This window comes from Panulirus ornatus, chromosome 19 (genome assembly GCF_036320965.1).
Source record: "Panulirus ornatus isolate Po-2019 chromosome 19, ASM3632096v1, whole genome shotgun sequence".
In the NCBI taxonomy this organism is placed as follows: domain Eukaryota; kingdom Metazoa; phylum Arthropoda; class Malacostraca; order Decapoda; family Palinuridae; genus Panulirus; species Panulirus ornatus.
The window spans coordinates 3,047,634-3,066,864 of record NC_092242.1 but is presented as its reverse complement, the minus strand read 5'-3'; the positions used below and the strand labels follow the sequence as shown (position 1 = coordinate 3,066,864).

At 46.4% G+C, this 19,231-nt stretch overlaps 1 protein-coding gene across 2 annotated transcripts in view; it reads right to left on the bottom strand.

Moving 5' to 3' along the window:
* The window catches only part of LOC139755317 (adenylate cyclase type 8-like), a 357,275-nt gene that overhangs the window by 88,313 nt on the left and 249,731 nt on the right, over nt 1-19,231 (bottom strand). For both annotated transcript variants that reach the window (XM_071673448.1, XM_071673449.1), the window contains exons 10-12: nt 14,691-14,840; nt 5,875-5,954; nt 4,700-4,849 (exon numbers count right to left, since the gene is read on the bottom strand). In XM_071673448.1, coding sequence (XP_071529549.1) covers nt 4,700-4,849; nt 5,875-5,954; nt 14,691-14,840 — 380 coding nt within the window. The remainder of the gene's footprint in view (nt 1-4,699; nt 4,850-5,874; nt 5,955-14,690; nt 14,841-19,231) is intronic.

The following is a 19,231-nucleotide window of genomic DNA, read 5'->3' as shown; positions in this document are numbered from 1 at the left end:
GTCGCACTTCGATGAGGGTGAAGCCTCCGCGACCACTCAAGTCTCGCCCGTCCGAGGGTGGGATGTTCCTCACCAGCGCGGTCCTCTCCTCCTCACCTGCGCGGTCCTCTCCTCCTCACCTGCGCGGTCCTCTCCTCCTCACCTGCGCGGTCCTCTCCTCCTCACCTGCGCGGTCCTCTCCTCCCCACCCGCTCGCGCAGGTCAACTTTATTCCCCGGAATTGTTGCTCGATCTTTGTTTTTTCCTCCACTTTTCGTCGTACTTTGTGTCATCGGTGTCTACTGCTGTGATGAATCTATGCTAGGTCGGCGTATACTGGCGGAGACCAGGGGCCAAGGTGGGTGGTTGGGTGGTTTGGGAGGTGGAGTACATGTGAAGGGGTGATAACAGAAGAGGTGATGGTTCATGACGAGGTTGGCTGCGGCAGGACAGGACAGTAAAACATAGGGCACCTCCCCATCCACCTCTCCCTCCGGCTCAACAGCCGGTAGGAAAATAACTAAGAAGGAGGATCATTAAGTAAGGCAGATGGACTATGGAGATTCTGTGGGATATTACGAACGAAAAAATTTCCATAATTGAGGGACGGCAGTGGGAAAGACAAAGTGGAGGTAGAGTGGATTACTTAGTGGATGGATAGTTGATTAATGGGTGGATGTGGAGACACCGACATTGTCAGTAGAGACCAGACACTGACATATCATTAAACAGAAACCAACGATCGATTTACCCAGCAAGTAGAGACGAGATTTGCTCTTCGCTAGAGACCAGGTGAAGGTCAAAGATAAACCAATTACGGGCCGTCCAAACAAGTAGAGACTACTCACAAGCCTCATGAAAATACAGAGACGAGTCACAAGCCACAGGAACAAGCAGAAGACAACAAGCCAGGAGGCCGGATGATCTCTCTGACCCCCGTGACCCCACCTGTTTGCTCTGTCTCAGGTTACCCGAGGTCCCTGACCCCTCCAGCTGGCCGGCCGGAGGACCATGTGACCCTCACCACACACACGTGCCTCTCAGCTACACACACGTACCCCTCACCACACACACGTGCCCCTCACCACACAGTTTATGGAATATTGACGACACAAACGGGACACGATCCCGATCCCCTAGCAAGAAAACGACAATACATACTGCTATCACAGTTATCTTTAATACGTTACAAAATGGTTTTTGCAACATGACGGTGAAGGCTTTAATGAAAGTGGCAGTTTACAGTCCTGAAGCCTAGATATCCAAGCCAGGAAGGACCCGGGTCTGTGGCAGAGGTGTGTCTGTGTGTTGGAATGGCACCTGATACCATGAGGGAGACGTGAGGTGTCCCGCTCCAGCTGGGCTTCCTATACTGAGTCTGAGATGGCATTCATCAGGGTCTCTTGTGTGGGGGTTCCTGCAGCTTCTAGGCTAATGCTCAGCGAGGGAGGAGCGTCGCCTTAACTCGATCCATGGATTGCACAGATAACCTGATCAGGTTATCTTTAACACTCTCATACGGAAGACCATCGCTATATTACGCTATCCTTCGGACACAGATCCGGTGTGATAGCTATCAAGTTCTAAATTGGACAAAGATATCAATTCTCCACTCTACGATATCATCCCTCCGAACTAAGATACCAGCCATCTATATCAAGATAGCCATCTGCACGAGGGGCCATCACCTCTCCAGACTTGAGATATCAATCCTCAAGTTGACTTCAAACCTTCCAGGATATCAGCCTTCCAGACGGCCATCTGGAATTCGATATCAAGTCCTCCAGGCTACGATATATCTTCCTGCCGGCCATCTTACCATGGAGGGCCCCTGTCTGTAGTGCTGCTGACACGTAGCTGGCTGGGCCCTCAGCCCTCCCTCCCTCCCTCCCTCCCCGCCCACCAAGATTTTAAAATTCTACCAAACTACATCCGGTTTGGGGTGTCGAACCCACGACCTCTTGTTCGAACTGTGGCCTCCAAAACAAAATGGTTGAGAATTGAAAACAAAAATACGAGATATCTCTGGCTGATTCCATTTTACAGAGATTTAATCTTTACGATTATATATTTTTTCGGCTGGATTTAGCAGTGTCCCGCTTGCCTCTGACGCTGGATTTCAGTTGCCTTTGATCAACAGGGCAGCTGCTGGGGCAACCTCCACCAGGGCGTGGGCGGGGGAGAGACACACGTCCATTGTACATCAACACCTGTGTTAATTAAACCTTTCCGTCCGGCGTCTGCCGCCGATCCCGGCTTGGGAAAGCCATCGCGAGGCTTGGTCGAACAGGTGACCCCTGAACACCTGACGGGAAAAGTCGACAACCCAGCCTCCTCAAAGTGCCCTAATCATTAAGCTGTTTACACACACACACACACACACACACACACACACACACACACACACACACACAGAGGAACAGTGAGGCTGGGGGAAGGGTAACTCTGTGTTCTGGCAATAATGAGTCCTTCCCCCTGTGACCATCAAAGGTCAGGAAAATGTGAGCAAACCAATAAAATACAAATTTGAAAAATGGCTCAAGTTTGGTCCAGACTGATGAAATGCAACCCCACCACAGCAGAACATCAGACCAACCAATATACATATATATATATATATATATATATATATATATATATATATATATATATATATATATATATATATATATATATATATACATATATATATATAAATATATATATATATATATATATATATATATATATATATATATATATATATATATATATATATATATATATATATATATATATATATATATATATATATATATCTTTTCTTTCATACTATTCGCCATTTCCCGCATTAGCGAGGTAGCGTTGAGAACAGAGGACTGGGCCTTTTTTGGAATATCCTCACCTGGCCCCCTCTGTTCCTTCTTTTGGAGAGAAAAAAAAAAAAACGAGAGGGGAGGATAGGGGATAGGGGAGAAAGAATACTTCCCACGTATTCCCTGCGTGTCGTAGAAGGCGACTAAAAGGGAAGGGAGCGGGGGGGGGGGGCTGGAAATCCTTCCCTCTCAGTTTTTTTTTAATTTTCCAAAAGAGGGAACAGAGAAGGGGGCCAGGTGAGGACATTCTCTCAAAGGTCCAGGCCTCTGTTCTTAACGCTACCTTGCTAACGCGGGAAATGGCGAATAGTATAAATATATATATATATATATATATATATATATATATATATATATATATATATATATATATATATATATATATATATATATATATATCGTAACGAAGGTGGAACATGAGGGTTAAGACAGTCGTATACCACTGGCTCGGGCGTGTGTTCCGTCTAACGTTCATTTCTGATTTATATATATAGCAAACAGAGCTTTATGAACGAAACGATGCATCGAGGCATATTGAAAGTCTGTGTATCATGGTGTTACAGCTGAGATAACAGTACTGCCGTGATAACGACAGATAACAAATGATAACAGTACTTAGGTAGGGCAAACCTGAGTATTAGGAAGGATTGAATGAAGATAACATATGATGACAAATTAATTCATTACAGATTACTTAATTATCTTGAAAGATCTTTATCCCGATTCTCATTAATATGAGATAAAGAATGAGTAGACAGCCTCACACACACACACACACACACACACACACACACACACACACAGACTCGAGACGTCTTCAGATGTAGTTGGTCGGAAATCTACCTTAGCTTCGCTGTTCCTAGGAACTCAACCTCTTCGAGAAACAACGGCCAACCTTTTCGACCTGTAACATAGTCATTCAGTCTGGAATGTGTATCTTAGGATGTCCTCTGACCCCTGACCTCCAGAACCAAGCACCCAAAAGGGGTCAAAGGGGTTTAAAAACCACCCCTCTCAGGTCCCATAGAAATATTACGACGAACAGAAAAAAAATTCCCAAATCTCAGCGCCCTGCTGCAGGTCGTAACACACAACTCGTATTATAATATTTTTTTTTTTTTTTTTTGCCAGCAGTCGATCGCTCACAGATTTTTTTTTCCAATTTATTCTTTTTCATAGAAAATGGAAATGATGGACGTCACTGATAAGTTCTGGTGGGAAGTGTGTTGGGGAAAAAAACATATATTGGCCGAGTAGCGGAGTGACAATGGGAATCGATTTCCTTTTGTGAGCATATTGCCATCCACGGCTAAACCAAATGTCAGAAAAAAAAAATTTGGTTCAGATTTGAAAAATAGATTATTCTTTTGGGAGTTTTGGAAAATATTATTTTTCTTTTTTTTTGAGAAAGAAGACACATTAAATTTCTCTGCTGCTGTTTTTTTTTTTTTTTCTGGGCAGGAAATCAATTTTTGTGGAGATACACGTCAACCTTACACACACACACACACACACACACACACACATACACACACACACACACACATACACACATACACACATACACACGTACTACTTCAAACTTTGAGTCCAGGTCGCGAGGGAAACTATGAGACGAATCATTCGACTTCTGAGCAACGCTTGTCCCCAGAACCAGTTCTCTATGACCGCCATGACGCGGGACAAGTCATGACAAACGAGGGGAGGGGCGCCCACTGGTCCTCGTCAGAGGAGATTTGTGATGACGCTTGAAGGAGCCACTTTCCTTTGTTCCCTGAAGAGCCTTTTTCATGACCCTGAAATGGCCTTACCTACGTTCTGTAGCGGGCCTGCATGATGACCCTGAGAGTCCTGAAGGACCTTACCTGCGTCCTCTGGCGGACCTGCTTGATGGCCCTGATCATGTGGAGACCCATCTCAACGGTGCACTGGGCGTGGTCAGCCCTAGCCTCGGGCAGCCCTGACACACAGTAGTAACAGTCCCCCAGCAGCTTGATCCGTAGGCAGTGGTTCTCCTGAGGAGGAAGACTTGGTCAGTAGGTGTACTGGGGGAGGAAGACGGGAGAGCGGGTGTACTGGGGAGGGAGGAAGTATACTGGGGAGGAAGACGTGGCTAATGGATTTACTAAGGATGGGAGGCGTGGTTGTAGGTGTATTGGGAAGGAAGACATCGTGATGGGTGTACTGGGCAGGAGGGATACATGGTCATGGGTGTACTGGGGAGGGGGGAGACACATCACTAGTTATATACAAAATCTGAAAAAAGAAAGATATTCGTACAGGCAGATGGTACACATGCATAGTGTGTTCGTATTGCTCATAGGTACAGGAAGGTGGTGTAGAGGGTGACAGAATACTGACATAAGGCTGGGTGTAGATGGTGAGAGTACACTTATACGAGAGTGCGTAAATGATGAAGGTACACTTACATGGGGCAAGGGTGTGAATGATGACGGTACACTCTAACGAAAGAGGAGTGTAGATGGTAGGCTGTGTTACTACCAATACACTCTATTACACGTACAAACCACTCGTAATGTTTTAGCTTTATTCTATAATTTCCCATGACCGCTTCATAAGATCAGTGATAGCCTATCGCCCCCCGTATACCACATTGATCCAATTAATTATATCCCATCTCTCTGTCCACTTTCTTCAGCGTACCCTTCATATTCCCTAGTACTTAGCCTCGCCTCCTTCACAGTTCTATTACTCTGCAGTGATGGCAGCAGTATACTAGGTATACTAGACAGTAACTGTATACTCTGAGCAGCTAGTATGCTGTTAGGTATATTTTTTCACACAAGCTGTAGGATCTTAGGAAGCATACAAATGAAGCAGCAGCAGTGTAGTATGCTTGCCACGCCGAGATATACTCACCTATACTTGGATATACCCGGTTATACTTGAGTATACCTAGCAGCGACATTGGAGTAAGCCGCCTCACATTGATACAGCAGGTTATACTCGGTTATTCTCGGGTTTACAGGGGGTATACCCGGTTATACTTGATTATACTCGGTTATACTGTTATACTCACGCTTGCTAGACGGTCGAAACGAGCGAAGAGATCGTTGAGGACCCTCACCAGTTCCTGGGCGCTACACTGGCTGGCCAGGGCTGCGGGAGAAACGGAGAGGTGAGTAACTTGGTGGGGGAGAGGTGAGTAACTGAGGGAAAGATGAGTAACTTTAGAAGAGGTAGAGTATGACGTGTGTACCTGGGGAAAGGTGAGTCACTAAGATACGTCAGTGACTAGATATGAATCACTGGGGTATGAGATGAGTGACGGGACTTGAGAGGGATGAGTAACAGGCACGTAACAAAATATAAAAGAAACGAGTAAAATGAAATGAAGGAACTCTCCTTGTGAACCTATAGTAAAGTTTCAGAGACAGTAGGTCTCGTGTCTCACTAGGTCTGAAGCAAGGAGCAATACGAAGTCTCAAGTGATGATCCAAAGGAGTAGTGTTCAGTGCTTCGCCTAGTTTGAAAAAACGGCCCCAGACTGAATTCCAAGTGATAACCTGAAGCAGCAAGTTCCGGATGTCGCGAGGTTCGAACCAACGATCCTCACTAAGTTCCAAGGTATGATACGTAATCATTGGACACCTCGGCCATCCTCAAAACACTCATACCAAACCATTTCCAACTTGAAGCTTCTGAATCCTTGTCTGCTCAAGCAGCTGTTTCGACTCGTCATCCTCTCCTGCCTCCCTTCGTCTCGCTGCCCCAATGAACCCACCGTCTCTCCGGCTCTGCTGAACCCACCGTCTCTCCGGCTCCGCTGAACCCACCGTCTCTCCGGCTCCGCTGAACCCACTGTCTTTCCGGCTTCGCTGAACCCACCGTCTCTCCGGCTCTGCTGAACCCAACGTCTCTCCGGCTCCGCTGAACCCACCGTCTCTCCAGCTTCGCTGAACCCACCGTCTCTCCGGCTCTGCTGAACCCACCGTCTCTCCGGCTCAGCCACATTAAAGAAAAATTAACTTTATTTACCTACGTAATGAGCCCCATTAGCCTCCATTAAGAAAGGAACAACTGCTTAACAAGCTCATTACGGTACCTAACGACCAAACGGGTGATTTACACCTGTCATAAAGGTCAATTATATTGTTAGGAGTTTCTTCTCTAAGTCTTGTCATTAACGCTACCCCAACTGCCAGTCTGGTCGTTAAGGTTGGCCTTAACTGTTATTATAAGGTCTCAAAATTCATGACAGCGTTGCTAAGGTGAAGGGCAGTAATGTGACACCCTGGAGATGAGAACATGTGACTCCCTGATCGGCTTGTGTCGCGGCACGCCATTGGTTGACTGGAGCTTCAGGGTGACCACTAACACCTTGAGTACGAAGACGAAACCCCTTGATCACGACGGGCTAACACACACACACACACACACACACACACACACACACGTGATGATAAGTTTAATAACTTTGCAAACTTTTCTGAAGGCCAGGTAGTGAGTCATGATGTAATATTCCGACCACTACTACTAGCAGTGGCCAGGCCCACTCTCTCTCGATTTTTTTCTTTTTTTGTCTTACGACACTGAAGTATGAGAACTACAGTATGATCCTTGTGCATGATTGGTTAGCCATACACCAATTCATCACCGTAGAGTAAAATCAATAACTCTGGTACACGTGTCTCTCTGTTTAGCACGATTTACCTCAAGAACAATTCCATGATGAAATTATTACTTATGCAAATCTAACAATAATATCTTACGCCTGGCAGTAGGTACACGATGGCGTTGCCAGACGTATATAAGTCCGTCGTCCCCCCTCAACCACTCATCAAACACTGCCTCCACTTCACTTCTCGCTCGTTTATTAGACACGGCTACTTCTTGACAGTCTAAAACCCCAGAAATTAATTAAGTAGAATAAAAGGATTCTTTTTTCCAAAGGCGTCTCGCAGAACACGCCTTTCAAGGAGATGGTTCTAAGTCGAGGAAGTAATTTCCTGAACACCGAGAGAATTTCAGAGGTAAACATCCCGTTGTGTATAATTAATTCCCTCATGTTTACCCAGGTCTCCAGTGCCGACGAGGGATGGTAAACCACAGTGTTGTGGAATACTCTCTCTGCTCAGTGTATAGTTGGCCAACTTGATTGAATAAAGTACTAGAGGCCCACAGAAGTACCACTTGTTTGAAGCAGCTTCGAACACAAATGACGAAGTACCGAACAGCTCTGAAGCAGTGTCAATTACCTATGAAACAGTGATGAACATTTGTGAGAGAGTACCATATACATCTACAGCAGAATCGAATAAATTCAAAGCAACATCGAACAAATCTGAAGCAGCATCAAATGCAACTGAAGCAGTGTCGAATACATTTGAAGCAGCGTCGAACAAATATGAAGTAACTAAAGTTGCAAGTGAAAATGAACTGTATCTACTCTGCATAATCTCGTGCAAGTCTGATATGTCTGTGCGTTCCCGGGACTCATTATGTTGAATTAACTCTTTGATTCAAGGAACCCTTCCGTGTGGGTCGTACGGCTTCGAGGCTGCACTCTGATACGAAGCAGGGAAATGATGGATTCTTTTGCACTGAGAAGTTCCTCGATCAGACTGAACTCCTTTTCGTCCGCTGGCGATAATACAACGTTGGCGGAGGCGACTTTTCTCTCGCTGTATAATAATACATGAGCAAAGTCCGGCAATACCTGTATACGAGTTTATGTAACTAGATGCGTAGCGTACAAATCATCATCATCATCATTATCACCAAGATTATCATTTCTCCAGGACCTTCTCTGTATCAGCTCCTGCTGTTCCAAGCTGGCTCTACTGTCAGCAACAGGATACATATGGTCTCCTCTGAAGCGTTCAGTAAGTTCACGAGACTGTACCCTGTGCTTTCGTGCAATCTAAATAATTTACTTTAGAGTCACGATGGTGTTTTAGTAGCCACTGGGTCACTATCGAACCCACGCTCTGTGTGGCAGTAGCTGATAGCATGTGGAGACTCGACTCTCGACGAGTAAAAGAGTTTACATCATCATGTACCTACCTGGGCGGTGACGTGGTCGGCCTGGGCACACAGACACTAAGGTTCCAACCGCAGCTTGGCCAACCACCACAGCCGCCCCTCTCCCTCTCCCTATATACCCACCACCTCCACCCCGCATAACCCTGGTGGGAGGGTAATCAGTGTAGGGGAGACTGAAACGGCAGGGAGCGAGGGGTGGCGGTCAGCTATTTGCCTTTCTCAGGGGAGATTTAGACCCCAGGTTCCCCTCCGCTTTGTATGATAATGTCTGCCTGACACCACACCGCCTCCCTCCCCCCCCAAACACACACACACACACACACACACACACACACACACACACACACACCGAAGTATTTCGATCGTATCACTCAAGGTCGATCTCCTGACCCGTGGTCGACCACGGCCGCCGGTATGTTGGGACGACGGTGCGACCCTTCAGTATGATGGCCTCACCACTGACCTGACCCTTAATCGTCAGGTCAAAGGCCAGACCATCGTACCTCCCCGCTCCGTACAGCCATGAAGGTAACCTCCCCGCTCCGTACAGCCATGAAGGTAACCTCCCCGCTCCGTACAGCCATGAAGGTAACATCCCCGCTCTGTACAGCCATGAAGGTAACCTCCTGCTCCGTACAGCCATAAAAACGACAATAAACCCTTTCCAGTTTAAGTTGTGCAGGAATTGCTTAGCATTCGGCGACTCTGAGCCTCTCTCAGTGTCGTCCAATTCACGGGGTTAAAATCTCACCGATTTTCGCCCAGCCATTCGCCCCGCGGTAAATATAAACAATGTCAAAACTTTATACTAAGGTCTGCGCTCCCTGGATGAAGATATCCAGCAATTTATTCATGGAGTTCTCTTCACAGTGGAACCATGAGGAGAGATGACCAAGCAAGGACGAGGTGCATGATTAACATTTCACTGCCTCTCGTGCCAACACACACACACACACACACACACACACACACACACACACACACCTGCTTCATTGTAGAAGACAAGTTGTGTATGCGTCCGTCTCGTGTCTGCTGGACAACAATCGATGAGCTGCAAAGTTTTCTACATGATCTAAATCATGGAATCTCTGGACGGCTCCAGAAATTGATGGAAGACTTCCAAAGGCCTCATGTCAGTAACGTGACGTCAAGACTCTCGTCATGAGAGACTCTCTCTCTCTCTCTCTCTCTCTCTCTCTCTCTCTCTCTCTCTCTCTCTCTCTCTCTCTCTCTCTCTCTCGGGGCAGCAGAAAAATAATTGGAGGAATTCAACAGTGTTTAAGAGGGACAGAAAATCTTCAGCTTCCTCTCAGGAGCGACAGAAAGCCACCAAAGGCGGACACCATTTTTTCCCACAAGTCTTAATTGGAAGTTCAGCATCAATATGAAGTTTTACGCAGCTTTTCTAAAATGTTCAGATGCCGGGGAAAAAATGTCTCCTGAAATCTAAAAGATTTCGAGGTCACTCGTGCGGCCTCATCAAGGGTGAGGTCAGGTGGGGTAAGGCGTGTGTGGGAGGCTGGGGCTTGGCCACAGCCCCACCCCCCAACAGCTGGAGGTCCCGGCCACTGGGTTAATCATTTAGGAAATTACTAGGTCTGTGGAAGGGGGCGACCTCCCCACGCACGCTCCATTCCAGGTCCTGCAGAAACATTGCCTGAGGAGATCAATGAATGACTTCAACCTTCCGTGTTACTTCAGAAACCAGAAGAGTCCATCTGGGGTTCCTCCTGCAGATCCTTCAATGTTGCTCAGAACCAAGAATCAGTCATCCACCTCGACGTACTACAGACACGAATCTTCAAAATATCCTCACCGTTATATGGAAGGTAAACAGATAAATTTCCAGTCTGGACGTCTGGAGCCAGACGGCCTTTCTAGAGGTTACTTCCTCAGATGACCGGTGACTGGAGGAGAGGGAACAATACTGGACGCTGGAGTGAGCAAATCCAGCCTCGATCCAGTGGTGCTTGTTATGAAGCCATCAGTACAGAATACGAGGCAGAACCTGCCTGACTGTGTAGTCAACCTGCTGGACACCACACCTCTCTGTACGACCGTCCTGGACGCTCCAGCTGGCCAGAGCGCCAGCAAAACCCTGACTTTGATCTATTGTCAGAGGAGCTTTTTTATGTCCCCGTCCGCACGCTGAAGCGTTTCCGTGTATGACACATACATCAGTCTATCATCACACACACACACACTCACACACACACACACACACACACACACACACATGTATATATATATATATATATATATATATATATATATATATATATATATATATATATATATATATATATTTTTTTTTTTTTTTTTTTTTTTTTTTTCTTTTATACATATTCACCATCTCCCGCATTAGCGAGGTAGCGTTAAGAACAGAGGACTGAGCCTTAGAGGGAATATCCTCACTTGGCCCCCTTCTCTGCTCCTTCTTTTGGAAAAAGTAGAACGTGAGGGGAGGATTTCCAGTCCCCGCTCCAAATCCTCCCCTCCTACGTTTTACTTTTTCCAAAAGAAGGAATAGAGAAGGGGGCCAAGTGAGGATATTCCCTCTAAGGCTCAGTCCTCTGTTCTTAACGCTACCTCCCTAACGCGGGAAATGTCGAATATGTATTAAGAATATATATATATATATATATATATATATATATATATATATATATATATATATATATATATATATATATATATAGTCTAAATATTCCATATTCTGACATTATAATGAAAAACATACTAATTTACAAAATTTATTTGATCATCTCCCAACCTTTAACAACAACCATGATTGTCAACTGTACGATTCTATCGTTGTGTTGTAACGCGAGATAACTAATTACATGATCAATTCCTGAACTCGATCGTTACAGCGTGAAGCAGTCGATACAGGAATCACGCGTCTGGTCACACAAGCTGGCGAGGGCTACTGCTGCCCACTCAACCTCGGAAGATCAACCAGCAGCTGGTTTTAATGACCTTAGTTAACTGGCTTTACCTCACTCTGTTGTCAAGTGCCACAAAAGCCAACCCCAGCCTTTGACTGCCGTACGGCACAATTCCCGCTTCGTTTATAACCGCTGCAACACGAAGGTGGGGCTTCCCAAGGACGTGTGTGTGTGTGTGTGTGTGTGTGTGTGTGTGTGTGTGTGTGTGTGGGCAACGGCGCGGAACCTAAGACTCGGCTCTGGGTCTCTACAGGATGGACCTGGCATCCGCCCTGACCCCTGGAGTCCTCCCGTCTTTCCAGATATTGTTCCTCGGGGGTCTCGTACCTCCAGCGAGTGCTGCTGCACGGGTGCCGCCCAGCGAGTGCTGCTGCACGGGTGCCGCCTAGCGAGTGCTGCTGCATGGGTACCTCCAGCGAGTGCTGCTGCATGGGTGCCGCCTAGCGAGTGCTGCTGCACGGGTGCCGCCCAGCGAGTGCTGCTGCACGGGTGCCGCCTAGCGAGTGCTGCTGCACGGGTGCCGCCCAGCGAGTGCTGCTGCACGGGTGCCGCCCAGCGAGTGCTGCTGCACGGGTGCTGGGTAAGGACGTCAGTGACGGAACAATTACCCATCAGTATAAACAAGACGCAAAGGTCATCGATGTTCTCTTGTTCTACCGACGACGGGAGTTAAGACTGGAGTAACACTTGCCTCTGATGTTTTGCGGGATATTCTGGGTCTCTGTAGAGACTCTGTACCGAGCGGGTGTCCGTCATCCAGACCCTATACCATCTAGGTCCCTCTCCAGACCCCATACCATCTAGGGCTATATCTAGACCCCATACCATCTACATCTCCATCCAGACCCCATACCATCTACATCTCCATCCGGACCCCATACCATCAAGGTCCCTCTCCAGACCCCATACCATCTACATCTCCATCCGGACCCCATACCATCTAGGTCCCTCTCCAGACCCCATGCCATCTACATCTCCATCCAGACCCCATACCATCTACATCTCCATCCAGACCCCATACCATCAAGGTCCCTCTCCAGACCCCATGCCATCTACATCTCCATCCAGACCCCATACCATCTAGGTCCCTCTCCAGACCCCATGCCATCTACATCTCCATCCAGACCCCATACCATCAAGGTCCCTCTCCAGACCCCATGCCATCTACATCTCCATCCAGACCCCATACCATCTAGGTCCCTCTCCAGACCCCATGCCATCTACATCTCCATCCAGACCCCATACTATCTAGGTCCCCATCCAGACCCCATACCATCTACATCCCCATCCAGACCCCATACCATTTACATCCCCATCCAGACCCCATACCATCTAGGTCCCTCTCCAGACCCCATGCCATCTACGGGAGTCTGAGTGAGAGATACGAGCCTCTTTATAGGAACCTACGAGAATATCGGAAACCGTTCTTTCGATTTCTTTTTGTCAACGTGACGCACAGATTTCCGTAATAAAAGACGAGACAAAGATGTGCACCAAACACGAATACGGACGAAAGGCATCGATGCCAGATGCTGTTATCTCGAAGGTGATGTTATCTTGGAAGCGAGTGTTTTATCTTGGAAGCGAGTGTTTTGTCTTGGAGGTGAGGGTTTTATCTTGGAGGTGAGGGTTTTATCTTGGAGGCATAAAAATCTTTTTTAAAGGTTTGGGTGTTATCTTGGAGGGGAGCTTATTTTCGAGGTCTGCGTGTTATCTTGGAGGCGAGGGTGTTATACTGGAGGGCCGAGTGTTTGCCTGCTACATGCGGAGGTCAACCTCGTATCGTGTACACAACGGTAATATGACCAACATAACTACGACCTCCCAAAGTAACTACGACCTCCACAAGGGAAATAAGACATCCACAAAACAACTACGTTCCCCATACAAGTAAGCACGACCTCCATAATTAACTACGATTTACGTTAAAGTAATTACGACTCCCACAATACAATTACGACCCCCATAAGATAACTAGGACCTCCACATGGTCACACTGACTTCTATAAAGAAAAAATATGTGTTTTCCTTATGCACAAATTACGTCTGTATGTAGAAGGTTTATATGTATGTCACGTATACATATACTACATCAATACATGTTCCTAACATGTAAAGCTTCAATCACCTTATTATCTCACGCACTCCAGGTCATCAAAAATAGTCGTATCAATGTGGACAATGTTCAAACTCTAATTCAAAATAAACTCCGACTGACAACAGTGGTATTTCAAGAACAAAAGAGAAGTCTTGAATATCAGAACTTTACATTTGATAACCAATGGTCCATGAGGTGAACTTTGAGTTGGTTAACTATTTTCTAATCTTCTGCAGTTTAGGTAATGAAATGAGCCAGGTCCATAGGAAGGAAGCAAAACATCATAGAAAAGATATGAATATGAGATAAAGTTTATCACGAATCCTACGTCAGGTCAAAGCGGAGTATAACTTGTACCAGTGATGACAACATCGATCATCCCAACTTTACTTGAGAGAAAGGAAAATCCTGATCCAGGAGCATCTTCCTCATCATCGTCTGGGTTAGGGAAAACATCGTCAGTTAGAACGACTCAGACCAAGCATTCAGATTAAGGAAGACAAGACCTGTGACACACGTTAGGAAGAGGAAAATGTCATGATAGAGAGGAGACGAGCACAAAGCGAAGATTGAGGGAATTCCCTGGGATATGGAAGGCTGAAGGAGATGCGCTCTCAAGCAAGGTAAATCCCCCGCTTCCAGTTGGCCCAGCAAAAACGGATTGAAAAGGCGGAGAAAATTTTGTCAGGAGGAAGGATTAGCGAGCAAGAGAGAGAGAGAGGGGAGAGAGAGAGAGAGAGAGAGAGAGAGAGAGAGAGAGAGAGAGAGAGAGAGAGAGAGAGAGAGAGAGAGAGAGACACTGACCTGTGAAGCCCTTAATGTCAGCGAAGAGTATGGAGACGTTCTCGTAGCGATGGATGTAGATCTTGTGGAACTGTGAGGGCTGGAACTCTCCTCTCTCGTCCTCCCGGGCGATGTCTCGGATCATCTCCAGCGCCACGAACCTGGGCAGCACTGTGGGGGAGGGAGGGAGGCTCGGGTTAGCACAGGAGAACGGTGAGGGAGAGGGGACGAGGGCGTGGTAGGGGTGTGATGGGTGTGGGTTGGGAGGAGGTGTTGGAGGTGTTGTTAATAGTGTTGGTGGTTGTGCTGGTGATGGTGGTGCGTCGAGGAGTTGTAGCAGGTGTTGGAGGTAGGCGTGTGTGGCAGCACTGATGTCATCAGATATATAGTTCTATTCTGAGTTACGTGTTTTAGTTAAGTACTGAGTGATGAGTTGTAGTTAGGTACTGAGTTACGTGTTGTAGTTACATACTAAGTTACGTTGTTATAGTCACGTAGTGATATACGTATTGTCGTAATGTAGTGATCAGACTTGGATATCAGTCAAACGCTAACATTAATAACTGTTTGGGGAAAAAATATCAATCTGAATCTATTTTCTAAAGCTTCACCAGGAAATCGTATCAATCGTGGGATCGTATCCCACGTCCCATACAGACTACGTCCTTAGGAAGCGACGTTTTACATACCTATGAAAAACACAACTGGAAATTTTACGTTCCCTCTAGAGAGAAAACTGGAATCTTTACGTTCCCTCGGGGAAGCAATGAGGCGACTCTTTAGGATCAGGTTATTCCACTCATAAAATGGCATCCACTTCGTTCACAGGAGTTTTCAGTCTGTGTCTATAAAGGCAGTGACCCTCGATCGTCCTCCTCTTCATCCCGAATGGCAGGGATGAAGGAATGGACGACAAACCCTTATAGTTCCCCCTTCAAGTTGTTTACTTACGTTCCTCCCTCCGTTTTCCCTAAGTTCAGATGCAACGTCGACAGTAATGGCACACGTCAGGTCCCGCAGGCACGTCACTTCCTGTCTAAAGCTGTCCTCCTGTGATGGCAGTCATCGAGTGCTGTTGAGACGCCTTTCCTGAACGATCCATTAGTATCGATCTGGGATCCGAGACGCTTTGAGGCAGCTCAGATAGACACGGCAATGATTCAAGTGGTTTAAAGCTTCGTGGATAATTGTATTGACTTGCGCCACTTGAACTAGTGAATTCTTGCGTCGGTTTAGTGAAGCATTAGGCTTTCTGCAGTGAACCGACTGTGTCTCTAGATGAACTACTGAACCTACAGTGTCTCTCAGAGAACATATTTCACTGAATTAAAGAATCCCATTCTGTCTGTCTCTTTTTGACCCACTGAGTGTTTTCTTCTCTCTAAGTAAACTATCGAGTCCTCGAGACACTCCTGCTGAATCACTGAACACTCTCACTCCTCACGTGAACCACTGAGGAATCCCGACTGTCTCTGAACCGCTGAACTGTTTCGATCATTTCATTAAAGAAACGAACCTTCCTATTCTCTGCAGACCCACGTCACCGACATTAACAGGCCACACTCACACCAGTGCTTAAGTTTACCCACTTAAGTAATATCCAACCATACGCGTACAATGCCCCAGCCATACTCGACCAATGTGATTGATATCTCACTATACCCGACTTGTCGTACTCCATGCCTAACTCATGCCCCATCATCTCGCTTTAGGCCCTTCGGAAAGCAGTGTCTGTCCGTCAAGAAGCTCCCATCTCCGCCTTCACAAGCTACGTGTGGCTGGTGCCTCCAGCCAATATGACCTGGGAGGCAGACATTGTTCATACACTTTCTATCTTAACGAAGTTTGTAAGACAACATCAGCACACACACTTAACAAACTCCCGTATGATAATACAAAAAGGAAATGGGAAACAGCATCTGCATTTCTTCCACTGGTTTGAAATTCTTGGTGTAGTCTTGAGAAGGCGTGGTGCTAGGAGGGCGTAGGAGGGTGTGGTCTAGGGAGGGTATCGGAAGGTGTGGTCTTGGGGGGGCGTGGGAGGGTGTAGCCTTGGAAAAGGCGTACGAGGGTGTGGCCTTGGTAGGGTGTGGAAGGGTGTATGTTACTGGGAGGGCGTGATCTTAGGAGGGGATTAGAGGGTGTGGACTTGGTGAGAGTATGTGGGAAGGGGCTACATGCTCCACTTCCAGGCCTCTCTATCACACACAGCTAGCCCTGCTGCTGGGATCGTAGAGGCGACGCAAGAGGAGGTCCTGGGATCGTAAAACTTACCACAGTGTTGTACGGGTCAACACGATGGATCTGGAGGGACGTGTGCAACCGCTGGCATGTCCCTTCCAGCCACCACCCTTCTCCTGCTGTTCTAACCCCCTGAACACGACGGAAAGAGCCATGAGTACGACGACAGTGCGAACCTCCGGCACGACTTTACGACCCTTGCGCACGACAGTACGACCCGTTAGTACGTCGGAATGATCCTTAACTGCGAACCCAAGCTGGCTTTTAAGCGGCGCTGAGAGAGGTTCCCGGCCCAGTCACAGTAGGTCAGAGGTCAGGTAAATCCAGCAGGCCCAGCTGAGGCCGGGACGATGATAAACAAAATTTTATTTTCCTTCATTCACGATGAAACTTTTTCCCAGTAATTAAAAACTTTGATGATCATATGCAAATTTTATCATTAGGCGTTAGAATAATTAGGCTAACCGTACCAGCTGAGACAAAATTGTTTAAAATATTTAGAAACCAAGTTTTTGATTACTTTTCTGTGATTTGATCATTGTATAAAATTCAGCAATTCAGAATAAGAAAGATAAAAAAGATCAGATCTTATGGTGAAAATGCATCTTTAGGAAAGTGGATAGTTCATGACAATACAAGAATTCTTTGATATAAGTTCATCTAAGTCTCTGTCACCTTTAAGTCACCTTTAATCTGTAATTACTCACAGGAAACCTTCTCAATTAAAGAATGAAGATAATAATCGCCCCTTTCATCATCGTAATTAAAATAACATTTACCATTACTAATGATGTTATCATTGTTAATGATGTTATAATTACTTATCATGTTACCAAATTAATCTCACTGAAATATGCATCATTATTGTCTATCATTAAATGACACATTCTGTGGTAATTGTAAGATCAGAACGGTACGACCCTTGAGCACGACGGTACGACAATTGAGCACGACGGCACGACACTTGAGCACGACGGTACGACACTTGAACATGACTGTATGACTTACGACACTTGAGCACGACGGCACGACACTTGAGCACGACGGTACGACACTTGAGCACGACGGTACGACACTTGAACTGACTGTACGACTTACGACACTTGAGCACGACGATACGACCCTTGAGCACGAAGACATAACCATGCAATACCTGACCTAACTTTGAGGCCAGATCAAAGGCCAGGTCATTATTTTCCTAAGAGGGTCGACCCGTCGTGCTCAAGGGTCGTACCGTCGTGCTCAAGGGTCGTCCTGTCGTGCTCAAGGGTCGTCCCGTCGTGCTCAAGGGTCGTCCCGTCGTGCTCAAGGAGCTACAGATACTTCGGAAGATTTATGAGTACAAGGTGAAGCTCTTGTGAGTAAAAGGTGAAGGTATTGTGAGTACAAGGTGAAGGTATTGTGAGTACAAGGTGAAAGTATTGTGAGTACAAGGTGAAGGTATTGTGAGTACAAGGTGAAGGTATTGTGAGTACAAGGTGAAGCTGTTGTGAGTACAAGGTGAAGCTGCTGTGAGTACAAGGTGAAGGTATCGTGAGTACAAGGTGAAGGTATCGTGAGTACAGGGCGACGATACAGAATAAGAATATTCTTCCTTGAAAACACGTGTCAACATCTCTGATCCTTCAACAACATTCGTGGCTTTCAACCCCATCCATCCGTCCGAGTGTGCAGGAAGGCATGATGAGATACAAGACATACCAGCATGTTATAGTGATCATACTACTGATGACTGAGTGAACATATTACTTTAATTTAGGGACAGACATGACGAGGGCATAAGAGAAATACCTCTCCCTAAGGCTGTTGCATCGAAGTGTTCCTTGACATGTATTTACCAGGGGGAGAAGACTTCTTAATTAAAAGAAAGTGAGTAGCGCATTCTTCCTAAGGATATGCAGCCCACCGCAACGCCTGATGGTGAAATGTGGCAACGCGGGGTTCATCCAATCAGCGTAAAAATGCTTTCGTCTTCAGGCAATGAGATCAGAGGTTAGGTCAAGCGCCAAGAACAATCTGCAGGATTAACCTACCTTAAAAAAGGAGGAGGGGAAGGGAGGGGGGAGGGGAGGAGGGGAAGGGAGGGGGGAGGGGAGGGAGGGAGGGGGGGATAAGCTTTCCGCTATATCTTCAGATGGATAACTTTTATAGGAGTCTTATAGCACCTATAGCAGGAGTACCATAACCAGCAGCAATGATGCTTGAGTGGCCATTGTAGTGGTAAACAAGCTATAGTAGTTGTAGTGTTTTAGTAGTATTACAACTATACAAGTTACCGTAGTGACATCATAGGATTCATAGTAGCAGTGATTCATTTCAGA